At 57.3% G+C, this 23,099-nt stretch overlaps 1 protein-coding gene across 8 annotated transcripts in view; it reads left to right on the forward strand.

Annotated features, from left to right (window-relative positions):
• The window catches only part of SSBP3 (single stranded DNA binding protein 3), a 150,147-nt gene that overhangs the window by 113,474 nt on the left and 13,574 nt on the right, over positions 1 to 23,099 (forward strand). For 4 of the 8 annotated variants that reach the window (XM_059689474.1, XM_059689467.1, XM_059689471.1 and 1 more), the window contains 5 exons: positions 1,082 to 1,171; positions 17,588 to 17,668; positions 18,543 to 18,602; positions 22,149 to 22,215; positions 22,317 to 22,393. In XM_059689474.1, coding sequence (XP_059545457.1) covers positions 1,136 to 1,171; positions 17,588 to 17,668; positions 18,543 to 18,602; positions 22,149 to 22,215; positions 22,317 to 22,393 — 321 coding nt within the window. In that variant the 5' untranslated portion in view covers positions 1,082 to 1,135. The remainder of the gene's footprint in view (positions 1 to 1,081; positions 1,172 to 17,587; positions 17,669 to 18,542; positions 18,603 to 22,148; positions 22,216 to 22,316; positions 22,394 to 23,099) is intronic. The other 4 variants (XM_059689469.1, XM_059689470.1, XM_059689472.1 and 1 more) reach the window with 2 other exon arrangements.

The following is a 23,099-nucleotide window of genomic DNA, read 5'->3' on the forward strand; positions in this document are numbered from 1 at the left end:
GGTCAGAGCTGGAAGTCAGGAGCTGTCTGATTTCTATTTTCTGGCTGAGGAAAGGGAAGAAGTGACTTCTTCAAGGTGGTGGCAGGCTGCATTTATGAGAGAAAAAGAGGCATTCCTGACCCCCGGGGCTCACTCTTGCCTCAGAACCAGTCAGACCCTTGGGAGATGATGAGTGACTCTGGTCCTGGTGAGGTCTGGGGACCACTGAGGCCTGAGGTGGGCTTCCTGCAGGAGGAGCACCTGGGAGCTTCAGGATGGGTGGGGAGGAGCAGGGCACAGGCCCAGGCAGGGCAGTCGGGCCTGTGTTGCCCTGAGCAGCCCGCCCTGGCCTGTGCAAGCACGGGGCCAGGCACAGACATGCTGACCACACGAACAGGTGGGACACAGATTGTCTGGAAGGAGGCCAGGCTGAGGCGAGCAGCGTCTGTTCACCCCTGGGAGGCATTTGTTGAGGCAGATGTACCAGGTAAATGCCAGAATAGCAGCCTTTAAAAGGAAAAGTAATGATGCCCCCCACCCCCAACACACACACACACACACACACACACACACACACACACACACACGGCACCTCCTGTCCTCCAGCACCAGGACCCTGACAGGACCAAAAACACACCTGCCCTCCCTCAGCCCCTCCAGGGACCTTTCCCAGCTGGGCTGTCTGTTTCCTCATTAAGTTGTGGGTATGTATCAGGCTTCTCCTCTGTGCAGCATGCCAGCCTCTTAGAGAGGGGACAGACACTTAGGAAGCACTCGCCTGCCCTGAGGAGCTTCGTAAAGCAGCCAAGCGGGTGAGGCAGGGCCTCCTTGCGTTCATAGCAGCTGCAGCATGCTGGCCGCCCCTACAGCTCTGCAGTGTGCCCGCAACATGGTGGGCATTCTCCCATTTGAGAGGCGAGGAGATGGAGGCTCAGAATTCATCACTTGCCCAGGAAGGGCGGGCAGTATTGAGGAGGGTCTGTGGAGGATGGAGGCAGACAAGGAGATGGGAACAATGTCTCTCAGGAGGTGGGGGCAGGGGGTCAGAATTCTCTCGTCATGGGTGCAGCCTCTCTAACTCTTCGCCTTCCTGTCTCCACAGAGTGCGGCAGCAGCCCCAAGCCCAGTGCTTGGCAACATTCCCCCCAATGATGGGATGCCTGGAGGCCCCATCCCACCGGGTTTCTTTCAGGTATGTGCTGGGCCCTGGGTTGGTCCTGTGCTCCTTTCACTCCAAGCCAGTCTCCGGCGGGAGGGAGGGAGAGAGAGAGGAGTAAGTGGTAGCTCAGTTTGCCATGGTCTAAATACCGTTGCTTTATGCTGGTTCGAGCCCTGCCCTTCCCATCGCTTTCTCCACCCCTTCCAAAAACCAAGGAGGGGAGAAAAGAGATGGAGAGCAGACTCCTCCTGCCTGTGCTGGAGTTTGTTTTCTTCACGCCCGCTTCACAGTCAGACACAGCCGCCCCTGGTCAGGCAGGCGGCGGGCTGCTTCCAAGTCCACATGGAGCTGTCTTTTCACAGAGGCGTTCTTTTTCTTAAACTAGTAAGCCGTTCTTTGTTTCTGTTTTGTTGCTGCTGTCGTTGTCATTGTTTACTTTGCCTGTCCAAACTACAAACCTTAGGCGTAATGTAAAAAAACAAAAACCCACCATCCTGGCAGGTCTCAGAGTCCTTTCCCTCTGGTTAACCACTTGATTTTTTCCGAGTGCGATCACAGACGGCACCCCACTAGCATCTGTGCCCGCACTCGGCCCGCCAGAGGCAGGAGCAGATCCCACGTTGGTCGAGAGTCTGGCCTTTTCCAAAAGACACCTTGTTGGGCTCTCAAGGGCTCTATGTTGTCAGGATTGGGTGTGGCTGCCACCTCCTTTGTGCCTCCTCCTCCTCCCCTCTCTTTGCATCTCTTCCTCCTCCTCCTGTGCACTCCCCTTTGAGGGGCTCATTCCATTTAAACCAGGTTGAGACCAGGAAGTAGCGTCTTGGAGAGGTGTCGGCATGCAGGGCTGGAAGGAACTTTTATGATGAAGCTCTTGAGTGTAGCATCCCATTCTTTCAAACCTGTCTGTGGCTGGGCTTGAGAACCTGCCCGAGTTCCCAGGGCCTTTGCAAGGTGAGCGCTTCCAGATAAGAATACGGAAGGAGCACTTGCGTGGAAAAGAAGGCAAAGATTTTTCTGTGGAGCCCACGAATTCTCAACTGTGCCCGGTGAGGCAGAGTCCAAGGACACTGGTGCTCAGTGGAAGCCAGAATTTCACACCATGTGCCCAGCAGTGAGAAGCGGGCTGCAGGAGGCAGGAGCTCCCTGGCACTGGAGTATCCGAGCAAACATGGGGTGGATACCTCTTAGGGATGTAAAGGATAGGATTCGATCTAGAAGACACTTTTGCTTTGCAAGATTTCACTTTTTGATGGATGTTAACTTCCAGGACAGGAGGGTTAGGACACACTGCTCCACCAGACAAGAAGGGAGGCACTGAAATATGGATGTTACCTGAAAACAAATAGCATATGGCCCACCAAGGTGTGGTGGTGAGGGGAGTGAGAGGGAATAGGGATGGTGGCTCAAGGCAGTGGGTGGCCACCCATGGTGTATGCATTCCTAGCATGCTGCCCAAACTGGGTATCTTGTCCCAGGGGTAGAAGTGGGTACGGCCTCAGAACTCAGTGTGTAGGCTCCAGGTTGGACTAGACCGGGCATGGCCTGGGGCTCAGCTTGTGGTAAGGCCACAGGCATTGGGAAGAGGGGCCAGACTTCAAAGAGAGTGAAACTTTAAAAATCCTTGGAAACCCGTGGGTCCAAAGAAGACAGGAGCCAGGTAGGCTCTCCCTTTCTCCCAGAGGGAAATCCAAGGGCTGCGATCTGAGATGGTCATCCATACCACGGGACAGCCGTCTTCTGGCCCCTGCACCCAGGGCATTCCGCACCCAGCTGGTGGCCTTGCCCACAGGTGTTCTGTCCGGGGGCTTCTTTCTCAGGATGCCATGATGCCCTTGATCGAATGCAGATGTGGCTTTCCTGCCTGGTGGACCGAGCCCACCCAGGGACCAGGCTCCACCTGTGTGCATCCCTGTTGAGGCTGGCTGTCATCTGGGTGCCAGTGCAGATGGTGGGAAGAGGTGGGCAATAGCTGTATTTTTAAAAATAGGCCATTAACTTCTATTTTGGCCTGAGTCTGGGGCAAAGCGAGGTCTGCCTGATATGTGGGTAGTTCCCTGCTTCCTGCTTTGGTATAATTGCCCATGGTTAAGGCTTAATTCCAGACATACTTCTTGGGCCCTCCCCGGTGACGTTCAGGGGTGTGTGGTCAGAAAGGCCAGACTGATTCCTATCCTTATTTAGCTGCCACCAGCCACCATCACACAGGGGTGGCTTTTGGACCCTCTTGACTTGAGGTATTGTCTAATCCGCTGTCAGGCTAAACCGTCAAGAGCTGCCTAAACCATTGAGCAGAGCTGGGTGCCCTGGCCCCTCTGCTTCCGGGGAACTTTGACCAACACCCCAACCATCAGAGGGCATCATTTCCCTATCAGTCAAATGAAGGTGAATGGGGTCCTTCCTGGCCATGATGCTGAACCCCTCAGGCTGGGTCACTGCTAAGGGGAAAGGGTATCATTCTGGCAGGAGTTAGCGGCTTCCCATTTCCGGAGCAGGCCAGCTCACAACAGGAATATTAGTTATTGATTGCCGGCCCTGCCCCTCACTCATCTTGCAGGCGGCCACTCTGATATTAGAAGGGAAGTAGAGATGGTATCCAGGGTTTTATCTGCAGCCAACAATTGCACTTCTTCCCCTGCTTGGCCACAGCCTGGGCAGGCAGCTCTGCTGTAGCAGGGTCTTTGCACTGAGGAGCAGCCTGGGTTGGCTGATGCAGCTTTGTTTTGGCCAGACCCTGTCCCAAAGTGGCCAGCCCAGTTTTCAGGTCAGCACTCCACCCCCAGTTGGTGCTAAATTTAGAAGCCTGCCAGGGTGGTGGGTGGGAGGGAGCAGCTGTCTGTTGTGCGCCGCGCCCCCCCCCCCCCCCTCCCCATTCTGGCTCCTCGGGAAGCAACAGATGGGACTGACTCCCTTCCTCAGGCCTCTGCCAGGCCGTGAGGCTGCTCCTAGGGTCAGAAGGTCTGGCCTCTGTCTGTTTACTCTTTCTTACGTGATGTTCAGTTTCCGAGGTGGACAGTGCCTGCCTGGTTCCTGTGCATGAGATTGTGTCTAGTAGCCGCAGGTTGAGGGCTGACAGGGAGGTGGCTTGGGACCCAGCCATTCACTACTGGGGAATATTGTGGGGTTCTCGGGTCATGGTAGAACTTAGCAAGGCCATTCTAATCCTGTATATTCGGTGTAGAAAGATTGCCTCAGTCTTGGCATCCCAGCACCTGGTGTCCACTAGGGCCCCAGGAAATGTTTGAACTGAGTTTATTTGTGTTGCTCACATTACCAGGAGTGGAGCCAAACCGGCCCCAAAGCTCTAGATCTGGCATTCTGACCAGGCTTGGAGGTCAAGGGTGGGGTTCCGGAGTGGGGAGGGTAACAGAGCTGGAGCCTAAGGCCCCTGTGTTAGTGCCCCACCTCCTCTCACATGCTTGCTGAGTGACTTTAGGCAAGTTGCTTCCCATCTCTGGGCGCAGTTTCCTCACCAGTAGATGAAGCCAGGTAGACCAGATGGTCTCTGAGGGCCCTTCCAACTTGGATTTTCTGCTTTGGCTCCAGATGGATTTTACATAATCAAGCAGCGGCATTTTTTTTGTTTTGTTTTCATGCAGCTTAAGTCAGTTGGGCTGCACATCTGGCAAGCTCGGCTTGGCTTTGACCAGGCCCACTGGTCTGGGTGGGTCCCCAGCGCCCTTGGCCCTAAGGTGGCTCTAAGAGAGGCGCTGCCCAATGAGGATGTCTAGGCCCAGAGCTGGAGAATTACAGGAGGGCAGGGGTCATGGAGAAGGGAGTACTGGGTACAGACTGTTTTTGTTCTTGTTTTGTTTTAAATTCCAATAATTGTTTTCAGTTATGTAGTGTTTTTAGACATGCGACTTACTTTCATTTTGATCACAGTTGTTTTTGCAGAGGAGGCATGGCTGATTGGGAAAGTGAGACTTAGGAAGGTGACTCCCCAAAGTTATCAACCCAGGGCTGTAATGGGAGTCTAAACCCAGGCTTCCTGGGTCCCGCTCCTAGTGCCCCAAGTGGCAATATCTGCAAGTACCTCCCAGTCTAGAGGAAGAAGAGACCAGAGAAAAAGATGGGGACAATGGAAGGAGACGGAATCTCTAGCCATCTTCTCTTGAAAGTAGCCAGTGTTTGCATTCAGATGCCAGCTGTGATTGGTTGGTGGTAGCTGCTGCTTAGAACATGGTGTTGAGAACGATTCTGAAGCTGTGTCCAGGCCTAATGGATACCCACTGGCCAGGTTCACCATGGGCAGGGGCACACGGACAGTAGTTCATGTCCTGCGTATTGGCCATCCCCAATTTACTCCGGAATTCTCATTTGTAGATGTGGAATGAAGGCTTCACTCATGGGACTGAAGTGAAGGCATAGGGCTTGGCTCTAGGCCAGAACTGAGTTAACCATAGTCTGCCCACGTGAGCACTCTGCCTACAGAGAGACTGACAGGTAAGCCCATGCCCTGTCGCAGGAAGTGAGAGACTTGCCTGCCCAGATAAGAGATTAGGGAGGCTTCCTGGAGGCAGCACAGCCCTGGCTGGGACAGTGGGAGACGGAGCTGGAGAGGTTGCTGGCTTTTGTTGATCTTTGTTGGAAGGTGCAGGCTCTGTCCGGTGGGCACTGGAGCACCAGGTCTGGATAATGCCTTGGCCAGGTGTGCATTGCAGACAGTTACTCTGCAACGGCTCGTTGGCTCTGAGGAGGCAAGGGCCTGGGTGCTGAACACATCGACGGACGTCAGCATTGCAGAGACCCAGCCGAGGGCATAGGGCTAACAACTGGGCCTTCTCTGGAAAAACAGCCCTGGGGGACCCAGCTCCCGTTGCCAAAAGCTCAGCCCATCCTGCTCTGAACATATTTTCTGCTGTGATGGGGGCAGTAGGTGTTGACACATTCCCCATTCCTGAGCCCTCATTCCTGCCACCTTGGACAGACAGTGAGGTCTTCCTCCAGAGAACCCTCCTGTCAGTTATGGGGGTGAGGAGAAGGAGCAAGTGATGTGTACAGTCCAGGAACCAAACAAATGACCCGGAAACAAAAGGTCCACGATCTCGGACCTTTCCTGTTGAGACTGTAGGGAACACGTCTCGCCTCCCACAGAAGTAGCTGAGGTTTTTCTGGGAGAGCAGCAGCCTCGGGGCTCTGGTGACAACTGAGTGTCTCGGTTCCGCGTGTAGAAGGTCCTCAGCCTCTGCCTCTGTGAGGCCGCAGCCCTTAGGTTCGGGTCCTTGTGAGAAAAGAAGAGGGAGACCAGTTTGAGTCTTGATAGGGGAGACATTTCTACCACTTGCCAATTAACAGTGAAGTAGTGAGCTCCTTGGCCACTCGTAACCGAGCAGGGACCAGATGAGCAGAGAGCCTGGGGGACTGTGAGCCTTGGAGTGGGGTGCAGTGTTCCCAGGGAGGGTCAAAGCCCAGTAAATGAGAACGTGCCCGTGCAGCAGCTCGGCGGGTCCTAAGAGCCCGGCCGAGGACTGTCCATTTCCTGCCTCCCCTCCAGCGGAAGCGGCAGCCGACGCCGAGTGCACTGACATTCCTTCTGCCAGAAAGCCAGCAACAGGAAGGACTCCCTGCGCTGGCCAGGGCCAGTGTGGGACTCGGGAGCCTTGGGGAGAATTAAACCACCTTGTTTTTGAGGTTTTTCAAAGCCTGCTGCTAGGGAGGATTTGATGATTTAAGGACCCGGATCCCCATTTGATAAACTGGGAGACCTGGCCAGGCTGGTTGATTAGCCCTTAGCCCAGGTGTGGTCTCTAAGGACACTGACCTCCTGGTCACCCAGCCCTGGGGAGCACTGCAGACTGAGGAAGCAGACAGAGATCTCACCGTCTGGTGGGGGAGACAGGCAGAAACTGCATGGAGGGTCCGCGCCACGGGGCAGGCAAGAGGAGCAGAGCAGCCAGCCTGGCCTGGGGGCTGTCTGGGAAGGCTGCCCCCAGAGGCTGATATTTGAGCTGAGGCCCTAGCAGGGGGCAGTTGGGGGCAGGCAGCCGGACGCCAGGATGGGATGTAAAAGGGTGAGCTTGGGATGGCAGGAGGCCTGGGTGGCTGGGCTGGGTGTGGGAGGGCAGATCCGGGAGAGCCCGAACTAGACTCACAAAGGACTTGAACCTGAAGACAGGGGAGCTGTGGGTTTCTAAAATGCAGGTGACATGATCCCAAGAAGAACAGCAGTGGCAGGAGGGCCGGGGTCTCAGCAGGCTGGCCCATGTGGAGTCCAGGCTGCGGCCCCTCTGGAGGTGGCCAGGGCCTGAGCTGGTGTAGTGGCCGGTGCTTCCCTACCAGATCCTGACAGCCCCTCCATGGGAGCTGGAGCTGGGGAGGAAGCGGAGCCAAGGGGAGGCCCGGGGTTCTGGCCGGCACGGGACCAGGCTGGGGAGGTCTTCACGGTAGGGGTTGTGGTGGGGAGAGGGTGAGTCCACTGCCTTCTCTCCTGCTGGGCCCCCTGTGGTGCCGTGGCTGTCCAGCCCAGCCCTCGCTGGCAGCCCCAGAGTGGAAGTGTCAGGTCCCTTCTTAAAGTTGCTGGTGGAACACTGTCCAGATTAGAAAAGGCATCCCCTTCTGTGGTTTCATTTGACCCTGTAAGGTGGGCTTGAGAGCTGATAGCATTCCCACTGTACAGATGGGGAAACCGAGGCTCAGGTGGGCCAGAGTTGCTCGGGGAAAATAGGCCTGCACGGGGCTGTGAGATCCAGAGCTTATGAACCTCTGTCTGTTTGGGGAGCACATCCCCTCCCCTTTCTGGGCCCCACTCACTCTCTGACCGCAGCCCCTCGTCCTGTCTGCTCCTCTGTGGGCGGGGAGTGTGATAGATCCATTGGCCTGTGTGTGAGGTGCTGTGTCTCGGGTGAGTGGGGACAGAAGCACCCCCTCCTCGCAGCCCCTGGCCCTGCCGTCTGGCTCCAGACTGACAGAAGGCAGGGTCGTCCCTGCTGAGAAGGATTAAGGAGGAGGCGGGGTGCCCCAACTGCTGTTCTCCACCCCTCAACCCCCATTCCAAGCTGACTTGGCTCCTGAGCTGGCAGCCCCTCCTGGTTGTTGCAACGAAACCAGTGGTGAGCTTTGAGCCTGAAGACCCCACCTGGGAGTTGGGTGCCTGGTTCAAGGCAAGGCGAGCCCTGCTGCCAAATGGCTATTTCCCCCATTGGGGGGCCATCCTCCCCTCTCTGGGCCTTAGTTTGCACATGTGTCCTGTGAGGCTGCTCGAGGGCTTTATAAACCCCTGGCCCCTCCGAAGCATTGTGGCCTGGGCTGATCTGGTCACTTACTCTCCCACCCCCCCGCCCACTGGGCCCCCCTCCCCAACAATCGCCTGGCCTATGTGGAAAGGCTGGGGAGGGGGGCTTTTTCTTTCTTGCCAACACCACCTCCACAAAGGTCAGGCTGTGCTCCCGCCCTGCCTGGCAGCCAGCCTGGTGCCGAACGCCTGCCCAGGAGGCAGATGACCGGCACCGGGCTCCTAGCAACAGTGGACAAAAGGTTACTCCTATCGTGCCAGGCTCCCTCAGCCCCTCGTCCTCCTTCCTGAAAGGGGTGGGGGGAACTTGCGGCCTTGACTGGCGTGTGTGCACGCATGCGGGCCTGTTTGTGTCTGCACACTCAAGCTCTTCCCCTCCCCCCGGAAAAACGTGAACTCCACATGTCGTGCCGTAACTCTCACTGATGAAATGGAAAGTTGAACATAAATCAATGTCTGCCGCCCTGTTAGCTATGCATCAGCAGTCCCTGCCTGGGAGATTTGCTCGGTAACAAAGCACCCAGCGGCTTCGTGGGCCTCGGCTGCCCCCTAATGCGGAGCCAGCCCCACACCAAGGAGCCCCATGGGGCTGTAGCGAGCTCCTGGCCGCCTGCTTCCCACCCCCTCCCCCTGCCCTCAGGCTTAGCTCCCTTTTGGTGAGAGGGGAGGGAGCATCTTGGACCTAGGAGGCCTGGGCTGTGCTCCCGCTCCCCGAGACCCCAGCAGCCGGGCCCCTCTCCCTGGCCTCTCTCCTGAGCTTTAAGCCGATTCCGGTCTCCGACTTTTGTGGATCTGATGCTCAGGGATTGGTGTCAGCAGCAGCCTTCACCTCTCGTTTATTAAGAGCTTGGGCTGGTTTATCCTTTCCCCCTTTGGACCTGGGTTTTTACTTTGGGTTTCTCTTAGAATTGAATTTTCACCTGCGCCTGAGCGCTGCTCTGTGGGTTGTCAGCTCACCCGCACTGTGGCTGTGTCTGATCCCCCATAAGATTCTCCCGCCTCGGGGGCGGCGTTTAGGTTTTGCCTCTTCATAGTTGGCTAAGGGGGTAGACCCTCTTTTGTTTCTGTCCCCACCTTTCTTCTCTGCGAATCATGCTGAGGTTTTTCTCCTTTTTTTTAAAAAAAAAAAAAAAGGTCAAATTCCTCAGCTCTTGTAGCAAAAGAGGTTTGAGGACAAAAATTCCAAGAGGAGTCCTGTAATAACACGCCTTGGCATCATGTGGATCAGGATGGACCCCCTGCATGAGATCACGCCACCCCAAAAGGAAACTGCTCTGCAGGGGGCCCAGGGCCAGGGGGCTGCACTGGGGTCGGGAGCATTCTGGTGCCTGGCTGGGTGTAACTGGGGCTCTGTCCTAGGAGCTGGGGACACAGCAGGAGACCACGGTGGGCTCCGCGGCCAGGTCCTGTTTCTGCCTCAGTTAGCTCCCAGCTGACCTTTCCCGACAGGCTCCTCCTTCCAAGCGAAGGCCTTGGGATGGAGGAGCCCTGGGCCAGGCCGCCGGGGGCTTGTGGACTTGTCTTCGGGAAAGCCGTCTCTCTCCGAGTCCAAACTGGTGGGGCAAGACTTGGTGAGAGCATGGACGGGCCACAGCCGCTGTGAAGTGCAGGCTCCAGGCCGGGTGCTGGGGTCTCCAAGGGCTCCTGGACGGGACAGCACGCCAGCTCCGTGGGCTTCACCAGCTAGGAGTTTGGGACCGCGGTGGGAATAAAAGGCAGGTCAGCGGCCTCCCTCCCAGGGGCTGGCGTTCGTGGGCGGCCTCTAGCCTGGGCCAGCCGCGTTCCCCTCCATCGAGCGCTCTCCCTGTCAGTGGTGTCCCTTCATTAAGGAAGTAAATGCCAGGTTTGGGGTAAGACAGCTTTTTCTGTGAAGGGCCCGATAGTAAATATTTTAGGCTTTGTGCGCCATCTGGTCTCTGTCGAAACTTCTCAGCTCTGCCTTTATGTCCTGAAACCACCGTATGTACCTGAGTGAGTGGCTGTGTGTCAATAAAACTTTATTTACAAAAACAGCTGGCAGGCCAGATTTGGCCCAGCGCCACAGTTTGCCAGCTCCTACCCTAGCTCCACACGTGGTGTGCTCTGGGGTCCTCCTGCTGCGGCCGACCCCTGCCTCCGCTCTGGGTGTGCCGGGTTGGCGCAGGGAACCGAGCCTGGACCTGGGGTAGTGAGTCCATGTCTCTGGGATCCGACTCTCCACCTGTGCACAAGGTGGGGGGGCCGGGGGAGGCAAGGAGCGTGTGTGGAGAGAACTTGGATCTGGACGCTACCTGTACTTTCATTTGCTGTGCTTCCTCCCTTTGTTTTGAAAACCATCGCCCGCTGATTGTGTCTTTTGTCACTGGCACAGCACGCCTCAGACCTCTTGAGTAAAACGTTTGCTGAGCGCCTCCTGCGGATGTCCAGGGGCCTGTCCCGGAAAGGGATTCAGGTGTGCGGGTCTCTGGCCCTCTCTGGCGGCCCAGTCCGTCCCGGCTCCTCAGAGAGGCACGGGGAAAGGGGTCCTGGAGTCTGTGCTCAGGGGAAACAGGGTCTCTGGGTAATCTTTGCTCAGACCACCTCAGTGCCTGGAGGATTCCGGATGTTGCACAGAGGTAACCCCAGGGGGGTAGACGTTGTGCACAGTCCTGCTCCCTCTCATGGGTGACTTCCCACCATCCCAGGGAGGTGAGCCACCACCCCTTGCCAGACTTCTCCCTGGCAAAACTGGTCAGTGTCCATAGAGGGTCATGACTGTTGTGGGCTCACCTCCTTGGCAACCAGGAGCCCCCTCCTCAGGTGGTTGCTTCCCAGTGGGTGTGGCCCAGCCCGGCCCCCTGAGGGCCCACTGTGCCTGTGTCAGGCTTGCGTTGGGTGGGCGTGAATGTGGCTCAAGCTCCCTCTGCCCTCAAGTAGGTAATCTCTGTTTTAGATCTGGCCTGTACACCCCCCCCCCCCCCCCCCACACACACACACAGACACACAGAAAAGACTTGTCCCCGGAGGGAACAGATAGAAGAGGCCAGGAAGGCAGCTGTCCAAGCCACTGCTGAGGTGTTCCCGTGGGTCCAAGTGAGGAAGTAACTTTTCCTCGGCGAGCTGTGTGTTAAAGGGAGGGAGAATTTAAAGCTCTGCTCCCCCCCCCACCCCCCAACCACACCCCAGGTGGTCAGCCTCCCGTTCCAGGGAGGCCATGGGTGGAGCAGAGCGAGGTTTGGGGTGTCCTCAGCACTCAGGCACACCTCGGCCCTCTCCCCAGAATGGGTAGCTAGCATTTTCTGTCACCATTCACGTCCAAGGAGCAAGTTGCATTGTCTGTCACGTGCCTTTTACTTTTACCACCTGTATAATTGTAATTTTATATTCACTCAATTAAAGTGACACACCCATCAGGCAGATCATAGAGGCCACCAGTAGTGCAAGTCGTCCGTCTCCCGCTGCCAGTTGATAAACTACCCCCCACCCGCCCCCATGCCCCTGCCTTCCCAGACCAGGGGCCAGTGTGCCCAGGAGTCGGGAGCGCCAGGGATGTGTAGGGTGTTTCGTCTTTTAGCAACCTAAAACTTCAAGTCCCCGTTCCCCGAAGGCCTTCTGCAAAGATGAAAGGCACACGTGGCCAAAATGGTAACGAAGCGCCTTCTGCTTGGGTGTCAGTCCTCTTGTGGCTTTCCTGGGGAGAGTGTCACCCGGACTCCCTGCCTGTCTTACAGAGGTGAGCTGAGGCCCAGGTGACAAGACAGGATCCCCACCCTAGGGCTGGGGCTCTCCAGGCCAGTGCTCACCACGAGCCCCAGCCTGTCCTCGTCCACCCTCTCTTCCGGGCTCGCCTCGGCACCCGAAAGCCTGGAGATGAGCCTCGGTTCTGCGATCCCACAATGTCTAGGCTGCTGCGGGGAATGGGGTGACATTTGGTGAAGGAGCAGTGAGTTTCGGAAATATTAAACGTAGCACATAGCTTTTATTTTCTTCTTCAAAATAAAAATCGGTGTGGGTGGGTTTTTTGTGGTTTTTTTTCATCTAATTTTTCATTTTAAGGAGCTGTCCTCCCTCACCCCAGAGTCTAGCTCAGGGAACCAACTTGGCTACCCTGTTGGTAGCGACTTTTTCTGCTTCCTTGAACACAAAAATGTTAGAGGTACCTGCGGCTGTGGGGGTCTGCCTGCTGGCCAAGCCTTGCTGCCCTGTTTGGGCCCTGCCCTGGGTGTTCACGTGGGGTACAAGGCAGTGTCCTGCCCTTGAGCAGCCACGAGGTACCCACAGATGAGGCAGAATGACTGAAGCGGACGCCTCTATCAACAGAGCACCTGGGTGGAAGCATCCAGGCTTTAGCGCAGGAAGACGATGGGCTTTGAGCAAGTTCAGCTCCCGCCCTCCCTGGAAACGGGCAGTGAGTGGCTCCTGGAGCATGAGACCTGGGGACTGTGGAAGACTGGGGATCTTCTCTGTGCCTACCGCTGTCACTGTGCCCTGGCCCTGGCGACCCTGCGATACTTGTAGAATGTCCCCCAGTAGACTCACAGTGTGCCCTGAGGAGCTGGGCTTGGAAGCCAGGGCTGTGTAGCTGTGAAGCCACAAGCCCGTCTTGAGGATGGATGGCTTCAGGTGGAACCAGGGACTTAGCCAAGACGTGGCCGGGAGGCACAGGGGGTGCTGCTGAGAGTGCTGGGTGGTTTTCCAGGCCTTGGACCCTTGTGCTGGGGCATGCTCGCTCCCCGCCAGCCAGCGCTGGGCAAAGGCTCTTTCCCTTACCTGTGTCCTGGCTCCAGGGTTTTAGTGAAACGGCCCTGCGTTTACCTCGGTCACACCCACCCAGAGCCTCCCTGGGCCCCTCCTAATGACTCTCAGAAGCTGCTGGATATAACACTACCCAGTGTTGAAATTACAGGAAAAAGAATTGAAAGGAAATGTGGGAATGATGTATCTCCGGTCAGAGATCTTGGGAACGTCTGAGACAGAATGGCAAGTCCATTAACAGGTCTGGGGCAGGGTGAGGGCCCAGGCAGGAAGTGGGCACAGCTCCTGCTTCCTTTTCCCAGACTCAGTAGAGGGATTTCTAGAGTCCCGTCCTCCCCCGCCCCAGTGAGGGGCTTTATTACGCAGGAGGTCTGGCCAGCTGTTCTCATCCAGCCCCGTGGCCTGCGCCTGTGGCCACAGCTTATGTGTCCCCTTGTCTTGAGCTTGTTTGTCACTGTGCCCTCATCCTCCCCGCTGGCCTGGGAGCTTGCAGAGCCGTGAGATGTATGTGGTGAGTGACTAGTGCCCCACAGTCCTTCAGCGCCCAGTAGTCCTTCCTCTGCTGCTCACGGCTTGTAGGGTGGCGGGCCCGCTGAGACCCCGGGGCCCCAGCCGCAGACTGGGATCTGGCTCTACCATTGAAGAGTCATGCAGCCCTGGGCACGGCTGCCCTTCTGGGCCTCTGCTCCGGCTGTAAAGTGGAGCGACAGAGAGCCCTCCCTGCGAGGGGCCGAGGGTTCATGAGCGGATGCAGGCCGAGGCCACGTTCGCCCCCTGGGACGCGTGGACCCGTTACTGTACTATAATTGTACCCATTTCGCTGACGAGAGAACAGAAGTCCCGTCGGTGGCAGAGTCCAGATTGAAACCCAGTTCCCTCATCTCCAATGAGTGGGGGCGTGAGGTCATGAAGAGAGCCCTGGGCTGGAGTCAGGAGATGTGGCCGTGCCACCGGCTGTCCCCAGTGGCCTGGGGTGTCCCACCGCTGGGCTGGGCCTCTCTTCCTCCTGGTTAGTGAAGGAAGGGCGTTGGTGGCAGGACATCTCGGGCTGCCAGTCAGGCGTGGTTCTCTCTGAGCTTCTAGTAAGGACCCCAACCCTGGTCGAGCCTCGTGTTCTATGCCCCTTGGATGTCCGCCCACCACCACCTCCCCTGTGCCCAGCCAGGGGCGTTGAGGAGGCCGCCCCTGAGGCGGAAAGCCCCAAGGTCCATGGAGGAGGCGGTCTAAACGGAGCGGGACTCGGGCGAGCCCTGGCCAACAAACAGGCTTCCATACACACTTATTTTGGTTCAAGCTTTCAGTAAGTAGAAGCCTGGGGGCCCCTCTGGGGAGATGTCCATTTGGGGGGAAATCATCAGTATTGTCAGCTTCAAGTCCCCCTCCTCTCCCCTTCCACCTCCCTCGTGTCCCGCCTGCTAAATGTGTTCAGATTTGGGGGAAGAGAGAAGCCTCCATCCCTACAAAGGTAGAATCCTCACCGAGATCCTTCTTTGTCTGCCTCCTACCTAGCCTTTTGCCTGAGTGGGTAGCAAGTTGAAAGACTATAAATCTACTTTGGTCTCTTGTTGAGAGTGTGTGTAGGCTTGGGGGGGGGGGGGGGGCGGGACCACTTCTCATTGCCGCACTTCCCCAGCATGGGCCCTGCTCTCTGCTTCTGAGAATGTGCCGGGTGCCGGGCCCTCCCTCTGCGGTGCCGTCTGAGGGACAGAGCCTGGCCCAGGTGTGGTGAGGGGACAGCTCCAGGTGCGTGGAGGTGGCAGAGGCGAGGACAGCTCTGGGTGGTGTGGGCGACCCACTGTAAATGGGAGGGCTGTCTGGCGCACAGAGCCCCGTGGTGCAGGGGCCGCGCTGGGAGGAGAGAAGCAGAGCCTGACCGGGTGCAGAGGAGCTTCCCCACAGGGAGGTGACCTGTGTGGAGATCATGGTGGGGTTTTCTCTTTGGATGACCGGCTGGTCGGGAAGGTTCCCTTGTCCTCGGTGTTCTGAACCCCAGCTTCCGTCAGAGGGGAGACTTCTGAGCTGCTGCTCCTCCCCAGACTTTGCCCACTCCCCATTGCTCCCCACAGGCGGGGCTGGGGCCTCACTACTCACCAGGCCTCTGTCCGGCGCAGACTTGTGTGGAGGCAGACCCGTGCCACGTCCACTCACACTCAGGGAGCCCCGAGGGAGTCACAGAGCCGCCTGCGAACCTTGGGGCGTCCAAGAGACAGTCGAGCCCCCTAGACTCAGGTTCAAGTACTGACCCTTCGTAAGCACGGCCATCTATATGGAGGCCCCCGTTGGAGTTAGGCACATTGGGCGCTTTATTTATGTTTTCTGTCATCAGTCATGGAGTCTGCCACTACTAAGCTCGCCCGGCTAACGGGCGCCCAGGTGCGAGGGACCTGGTCAAAGCCAGGCCGCTCCGAGGAAGACTGGCTGTCTCCAGGAGGGCGATGCAGGGTTAGAGGGAGGAGGCGCTCCCTTCTTGCCAAGAGCTGAGGAACCCACAGAAGGCCTTTTTGCCCTTTTTTGGCAACTGGACCTCACCCTTGAACCCTCCTCCTGTTCGTTTTCTTTTTCCTTTTTCAGGGGTTGGCTTCAAATTATCTTATTTGTTTACATTGCACCCAAGTTTTATGGTACAAAAGACTTGCAGGTGCAAATATGTCCCGCCTTCATTAACTTCCCCTTCCTTTTTAATTTATGTGATTTCAATTTTCCTTCCCTGTACTGTTAATTAGGGGACCCTCTAATCAGTGCCATTATCACAGTGGTATTCATGTTTAGGAAAGCCGCTAAACAAATGCTTGCAAAATTGCTAAATGGCTAATTAATGTCTGTTAATTAAGAAAATTGCTCATGGTAACAAACCATGCCGTTGCTGGCAGCCGCTAGAAAGACACACACTTGTTGAAATTAGTAGCATGGCAGGTAGGGGAACATCTGCTCCGTGGAGCTTTCCAGAAGTGAGCAGCCCTTGGCTTGGGCACGAAAATCCAGGCCTGTCCTTAGTGGCACCCCGGGTGGGGTTCCTGCCTGGCCCCCTCCATCTTGCTCTGCTCGCCTCTTCTCTGGATCTCCACACGCACCAGCTCAGGCAGGTGAGAGGCTGGGCAGCCTGGCTCTGAGCGAGAAGACGAGGGAGAAAAACGTGTCTCTCCAAGATTCTTTCTCCCTGTCTCTTTTCATGTAACCACACCCATTCCCATGCATGTTTTAAATTTTTCTCAAAGGCAACTTCCAAGGGCAACAGCAGCCTTGGGTGGATAAGAGTGAACGGGGAGGGAAGGGCTCCTCGGCACCGGCGTCCGGCTCGAGGGCCCCCAGTGGGCCGGAAGGCGGGCTTTTCATGCTCTTTGACTGTGACTTGCAGTAGGAAATACATTTGATGTGGTGACCCAGTACATACACACATATTTACAAATGAAATAGAAGTTAATGAAATATTTGCCTTCGAACACACAAAGCTCTCCAATATCTTTTATTCTATATTCTTATTCCGTTCCCAGCTTTTTAAAGAAACAATGGTTGCAACCCACTAAATTGATTTTGCCACCCACTAATGGGTTGCAGCCCACAGTTTGACCAACCCCATGGTTTCAGTGAATTCATCTGCCTGTTCCTCCTGGGAGGTGTCGAGGCCAGCATTGCCGAGGGCTTTGGGGGTCAGCCTGGAACCGTGGATGGCTCACCCCCACTGGAGTGGAAAGCCCAGCCCCCGCACCCACCCACCCAGCGGGCAGGGGCCTGCAGCCCTGTCTCCCTATTCTGCACGTGCCCGCCCAGCTCGGGGCTGCAGGGGTGAGGGTGGGCCTTGGACCCACCCGGCTTCTCGTCCTGGCTCTGCCATTTACCAGCTGTGTGTTGGTGGCCAAGTCCCTTCATCCCTTGAGACACAGTTTCCTCATCGGTAAAATAGAAATGAGAAACTGCACCTCACGGGGCCACTTTCCAGTGAAGGTAATGAGTGCCCAGCCCCAGGTGGGTGCTCCGCAGCCACCTCTTCCTCTCGTTTCCCCGTTTGTTCAGTCTGGGCTCCACCCGCTCCTTCAGCATCAGTAGCCAGGCCTCTAGGTCCCCGTGACCTGCATCTGTCCTCCCAGACTGGGCGCTCCTTGAGGGCAAGGTCTCTCACAGGCCTGGCAGACGGGGTCACTTTCTGTGCGCACTGTGCTCGCTGCGCCCACGACCACCAACGTATTTAACATGGCAAACTCGACTCCAACACCAGTCGGTGCCGGGCCCTGCTCCCGTGCTTTGAGAAAGGAGCTTGCTTGACTGGGTTCTTCCCTCCTGTCAGTCCCTAGGCAGGTGTTTATCAGCTTCTCTCCCTCCCGCTCGCCGTTCCCACCGAGGAGCTGGCGACCCAGGCAGCAGCTCGCACCTCCCCGCCAACCAGAGCCCGCCACCCGCACGCCCGCCGCCCACCCTTCGTTTTGGTTTAATTTTTGTTCTTTTAAGCTTCTCTTGCGCTTCTCCATGTGCTGTGATCTATAACCTGCCTCTACTGTCTGGCCTCACAGGGTCCTCCGGGGTCACAGCCCTCGCCGCACGCACAGCCTCCACCCCACAATCCCAGCAGCATGATGGGACCCCACAGTCAGGTAACGCGCTGGGCTCGCCCGCCCGGCCGGCCGGGGGGCACGGGGCACCAGGAGGACAGAGCCAGCAGAGGAAAAACAAAAATCACAACGTGCTCTTGCCATTGCCTTCGAGTCTTGATTGACAAATGAAGCGTTTTGGAAAAAAAATATATTATTTTCTAAAGAGAGTTTTCATTCCTTGGACATCACACCCGCCTGGATATGAAACCAAAAGAAGAGAAAGCCATTTCTGTGACCTTGTCAGCGGCCTTTGCGTTTTTGTTTTTTCCTCTCTCACTTTTGTTTGGTTTTTGAGTTGGTTAACCATTCGTTTGTAATCAAAGCTGCATCCGAGCCTTTTCTTTGTGCACTCGCTGCTGAGAGCTTTCCTGCTCATTCCCTGCACTGAGTTAGGGAGCCGCTGTCCCCTCACCCTTCTCATTGTGCGTCCCCTCAGCCCTCGCTCCCCCTCCCCACCCCACCGTCGGTGGTCTCTGTGTGTGTGCGCGCGTCCAGCTTTGCACACCCCGAAGAGCGTATGTCTAGGCTCCTTTCCTGACTCTATGGTGTGCCCTTCCCAAGAGCAGGGGTTTCCCTCCCTTGCCCACATGGATGTCACTGTTCGTCCGCGTCCTGTGCCAAGTCCCAGCTGCTGCCCCGTCACCCAGAGTCGATCTCCATGAACGGAGGCGGAGGCAGGGTCCCGTGTGTGGTGGCACCTACCGCTCCCTCTGCCCAAAGGAAGTTTTGCCCAGAGGGAAGCGGCCACGGGGAGAAAGAGAATTGAAAAGATGGCTAGTTGTAACCAAACTGGACTTTGTGGCTGGAGCGCATTTGTTGTTTGTCGCTGTGCGGGAGCGCAGGCTGTCATTGAACTGATTCCCTGTAATTGCAGCCTTTTATGTCACCGCGATACGCAGGCGGCCCCAGGCCCCCGATCAGAATGGGAAACCAGGTACGGTACCTCTTCATGTTCTCTCTCTCCCCTCACGCGGCCACCCTTGACCCCAGTTGGACTTTGACTCCCGTCATAATGTGAGGAAAGGATTGGGAGGTGGGGGGACAGGTTTTAACAGGGTAACTTTGCAAGCAGGTCCCCGGGAGGGCCCTGTGTCCACTCCGTGCCCTGGTGCAGCCCCGGCCAGCATTTTGCCTGCTCCTCTTGGGCAGCTCGGGCAGCAGTGCTGGAGCTTGGAGGGCACAGCAGCAGGCGCTGGGGTGGGAACGCAGGGTTTCAGCTCTGCCAGGGAAGGTGGTAACATCCCCCTTTCCCTCCCAGCCCCTTCTTGGAAAAGGGTCTTCCTCCTTAATGAAGTTAATTGACAATGTGCATTTTTTCCTGGAAGCTTTAGCGAATTGCCAAGGCTGGTAAATGGAATCCTGCTATTAAGGGGAGAAATGGCCCGTAGGAATGCTTAGATCAGGAGCCTGGGAGGCAGCAGAGCAGGACGCTCGGGAGTTTTCGGCCATGTCTGCCTGCTTCCCAGACCCAGCTCCACACAAGGAAGGATTTGTTCCTGTAATTAGAAAAGCGGTCTGCTTACGGGGAGGACTCCTCGGCCTGGGGTGTGCGCCTCGTGCTGGCCCCTTGTGCTGGCAGTTCTAGGTGGTCTGGAGAATTGGCCCGGGCCCCGCCCCAGTTCAGCCCATCCAGGGGCGGGAGTGACGCTGGTGACGGACAGATGAATATCCTCTTTTGAGGACAGACCAAACCTTAAAGAAACTTAAGGGAAATTTCTTTTTATGCCAAAATATTTTTTATGTATAATTCTTTGACCTTGCAAAAGCCCTTAAAAAACCTGACAGCAGCTCCAGTGCCTCCAGCCCTTGTCGCCTCTGGAGCTGGGAGCTTGGTTGCCAGCTAGCTGAGTGTTCTCTGAGTGGGATTACTTCCTTCCCAAGGCTCCGCAAGAAGGCCCCTGCGTGAGCCGGTGTGCGGGGACCACGGAGTGCTGCTTCTAACCAGGAGCCTCCGGGTTTTGAAGTTAATTTGCCTCTCAGGTTCCTACCCCCCCCCTTTTTTTTTCTTCAGAAGTCTTTTCTTTCCTATTTTCTCTTGACATGAAGGAGACGAATGTAGAAAGAAGAATTAGAGACTTGGTTTTTTGAGCAGGAGGGCCCCCTGGATACCTCACAGATGAGGACACAGAAGGTCAGGGTGGTGGGGCAGTGACGTCCGAAGTCTCCCCGTGAGCTGGGCTCCAGTCCAGCTCCAGCTCCGGGGCCAGTGCTGTCCGCACCTCACCTGTTATTTAGCTCTCGTGGCTGTGGAAGTGCGGCCCCTGCCTTTGTTTTAACCAGTCGGCAAGTGGGCCTCCTCCGCCATCACACACCCGGGCCCCAGCTGCGACTCTCCCTCTGCCCGTGCGGGGCTCCCCTGGCCTGAACCGGCTCTGCCCCAGGACGCTTTCTTGTCATAATTGTGGCCCTTCCTCCAGCTGTGAAGGGACACGAGAGGAGGAGACGTGTTTCTATTTGTCAGTCAGTCATGAGCACGTACCCAAGAGCAAATGGAGAATGAATCGTTATCTGTACCTGGTGTGAGAAGCCAGTCTTCCCAACCTCCCGCCACCCCGTCAGAACGTGACACCGATTTTCCTGTTTCCTGGGAACTCGAGAAATTCTCGTCCTCCAAGGAGGGGAGGGTTTGCCCCTGGGAGTTCCTTGGAGAATGACTCGGTTGGGGCTGCCAGTCACCAGAAGCCTCCCGCCTACCCCCACCCAGCGCAGGTGGAGGCAGCAGGACTGGCTCAGGCTCACATGGCCCCCTGGCTTAGCGCGATGAGAGGGCCCGTAGAGGGACAAGAATCTCAGGGTCATTGGCTTGCCACAAAGTCTTGTAAGAACCAGCCTCTTACCTGCCGCCAGACATTGCCCAACCCCCGCAGCTGCTCTTCCTACCTCAACATCCTGGGACCCCCCCAAATCAAACAGCCTCAGAGGCAAACAGGCTCAAGAAATCTCCCAGCCCCCCAAGAGGGCAGACACACGCCAGCCAAGTGACTCAGAGCTTGGGGACTTAGAGAGGAAGCAGGGCTGAGAGAAAGCAAGAGGTCAGAGCAGCCTGAACCCCAGCTGGAGAGAGAGGGTGGGTGTCGTCACCCAGTGTCCTGTTCCTTCTCCCTCCGCCCCCTCAGGTAGAAACGGGAGGTGCCACTTCATGAACACCGGGTGCTCCCCAGGCCTGTGGCCGTCCCATAAGCCTCCCCCGCCCTAGACACCATACACACCGCATTCGGAAGCTGAACTGAAGACTGGTCCCTTCCCTTCCCACCACCTCGTTCCAATACCGGTTTGGAGTTCATTGTTGGGCCAAAGGCAGACCAGGGTCCCACTCAGCCCTCCCGTGGCAGTGAGCGGGTGGGGTGGGGGTCCCCATCACAGGTGCCACCTCGGAAGCACTGGCTTCTGCAGGTGGGAAAGCATGGCCTGCTTTCCCAAAGGCCTTTCCTCTCAAAGGCGGGGCCCGCATCTAGTCCTCGGGCCTGGGGTTCTAGAGTAAACTTTCACCCCAGCGCTCACTCTCTCTTTTGCAATGGCAGCTGAAATAACTTGAGTCCCAAGTAAATCACTTTTAATATGTTTTTTTATTGATTTCAGAGAGGAAGGGAAAGGAAGAGAGAGAAACATCAATGATGAGAGAGAATCATTGATCGGCTGCCTCCAGCACGCTCCCTACTGGGGATCGATCCTGCAACCCGGGCATTGCACCATGTGTCCTGACCAGGAATCGAACTGTGACCTTCTGGTTCGTAGTCAGCGCTCAACCACTGAGCCATGCCAGCCGGGCCCCAGTAAATCATATTAGTAGGTGTGCCAAGAAAGCCACGGCCCCTGGCCTTCGCCATCCTAACAGTAACATCCCTGCATCGGGCTTGGGGAGCAGGCTCACAGCCCCCTGCTCGCCCCGCTTCCAAGGGCTCTGCACCCCCGGCGTGGGGGGGTGGCATTTCACGTGAGGGACTCGGCAGTCCCGGGTGGTCTCTCTGGCTCTGCCAGTAGGTCCCTGGGGCCTCTGGGCCTCGTTCCCCTCTGCCTCCATCTCAGCCACCTCCTCCCATTGTTACAGGGTTTTAGCTGGTGGGTCTCTGGATCCCCACAGTTTAGAGATAAGGACAAAATGAGTTACATCTCCATGAGGCGAAGGAGAGACAGGGTAGGGGGTTGGTAGTGAGAGGGAGGGGCTGTTGCCACTGAGGAGTGGTGGCGGGCAGCGTGGCCAGAGCGAGACCCGGCTGCGGCGGGATACGGGCCCACAAAGCAGCAGGGCGGAGCAGTGGTTCCTCGCCCAGAGACGAAGCCCGACCCACACGGGTGCTAAGGCCCCCGGCTGGCTGCCACCCCCAGGGGACCTCCCGCTGGCTGGCAGGCAGCAGGAATGGGCTTGGGGAGGACATGAGTGGCCCTAGCTGGTCAAGTGGGGAGCTGGGGCATGCAGGCGTGTCCCCCTCTGTCCTCCAGCCTGGGGAGCAGCCCTCAGCTCCTGTCTCATCTCTTTCAGCCTCCGGGAGGAGTTCCTGGGACACAGCCACTGCTGCCCAATTCCATGGACCCCACACGACAGCAAGGTAGAGAGGGATGGGTGGGCCGCCGGGGCGTGGGGAGCTGGAGGGGCTCCTCCCTCTACTGCCTGCCTTGCCACTCACCGCTCATCTACTCTCTCATGCAGGGCACCCCAACATGGGAGGATCAATGCAGAGAATGAACCCTCCTCGAGGCATGGGACCTATGGGTCCCGGCCCACAGGTAACTGCCTGTGTCCATCCATTCCCCTGACCATTTGTGTGCCCCCGCCTTCTCTCCTCTTCCACAGTCTGTCCGCCTTTCCACCTCGCTCAGCTTGCAGGGATGAGAGCAGAGGGTGCGGCCAGGTCCCCAGCTCCTCTCTGCCCCAGGCTCGCTGGCCCCACGCACAGCCAGGAACAGCCCCTCAGCAGGCAGAGGGGAGGGATCCCAGGGAGGGTCCTGGTTGGCTGGCCCTCCCGGGGAGGGGTGTGCTAGCCTGTGGTGTGAGGGGTTGGGAAGGCAGAGGGGCTGTACCCAGGCCGTGGGTGGTCCTCCCGGAGTCCCAGAGCCTCCTCCTGTCCTGGGTGGGTGGACTTGAGCTTTATCATGACCCAAAGGCGGGACAGATGAGCGGCTGTCCTAGCTGTTTCCGGTTCACCATGGACAGACAGTTTCTCCTCTGTGGGCCCCCGAGGCCTCTGTCCCCCCCTGGTGCCACCAGGTGGGAGGAGGCCAGGCTGCCCAGGCCCAGCTCACTTCAGCCCGGAGCTTTTGCCTGTGTCATAAACTCGGGCCCTGCCGAAGATTTCAAGTGCCCTGTCTACCTCTCTACGGTTACCGCACCGCGCTCGCTCCCTGTGCCGCAGCTCCATAGCCCGTCACCGGGACGCCCCCCAGGGCCAGCAGGCAGGGTCGGCAGGCCATCCCTGTTTCAGAGCCTCCTCGC

The sequence above is a fragment of the Myotis daubentonii genome, chromosome 3 (genome assembly GCF_963259705.1).
Source record: "Myotis daubentonii chromosome 3, mMyoDau2.1, whole genome shotgun sequence".
In the NCBI taxonomy this organism is placed as follows: Eukaryota; Metazoa; Chordata; class Mammalia; order Chiroptera; family Vespertilionidae; genus Myotis; species Myotis daubentonii.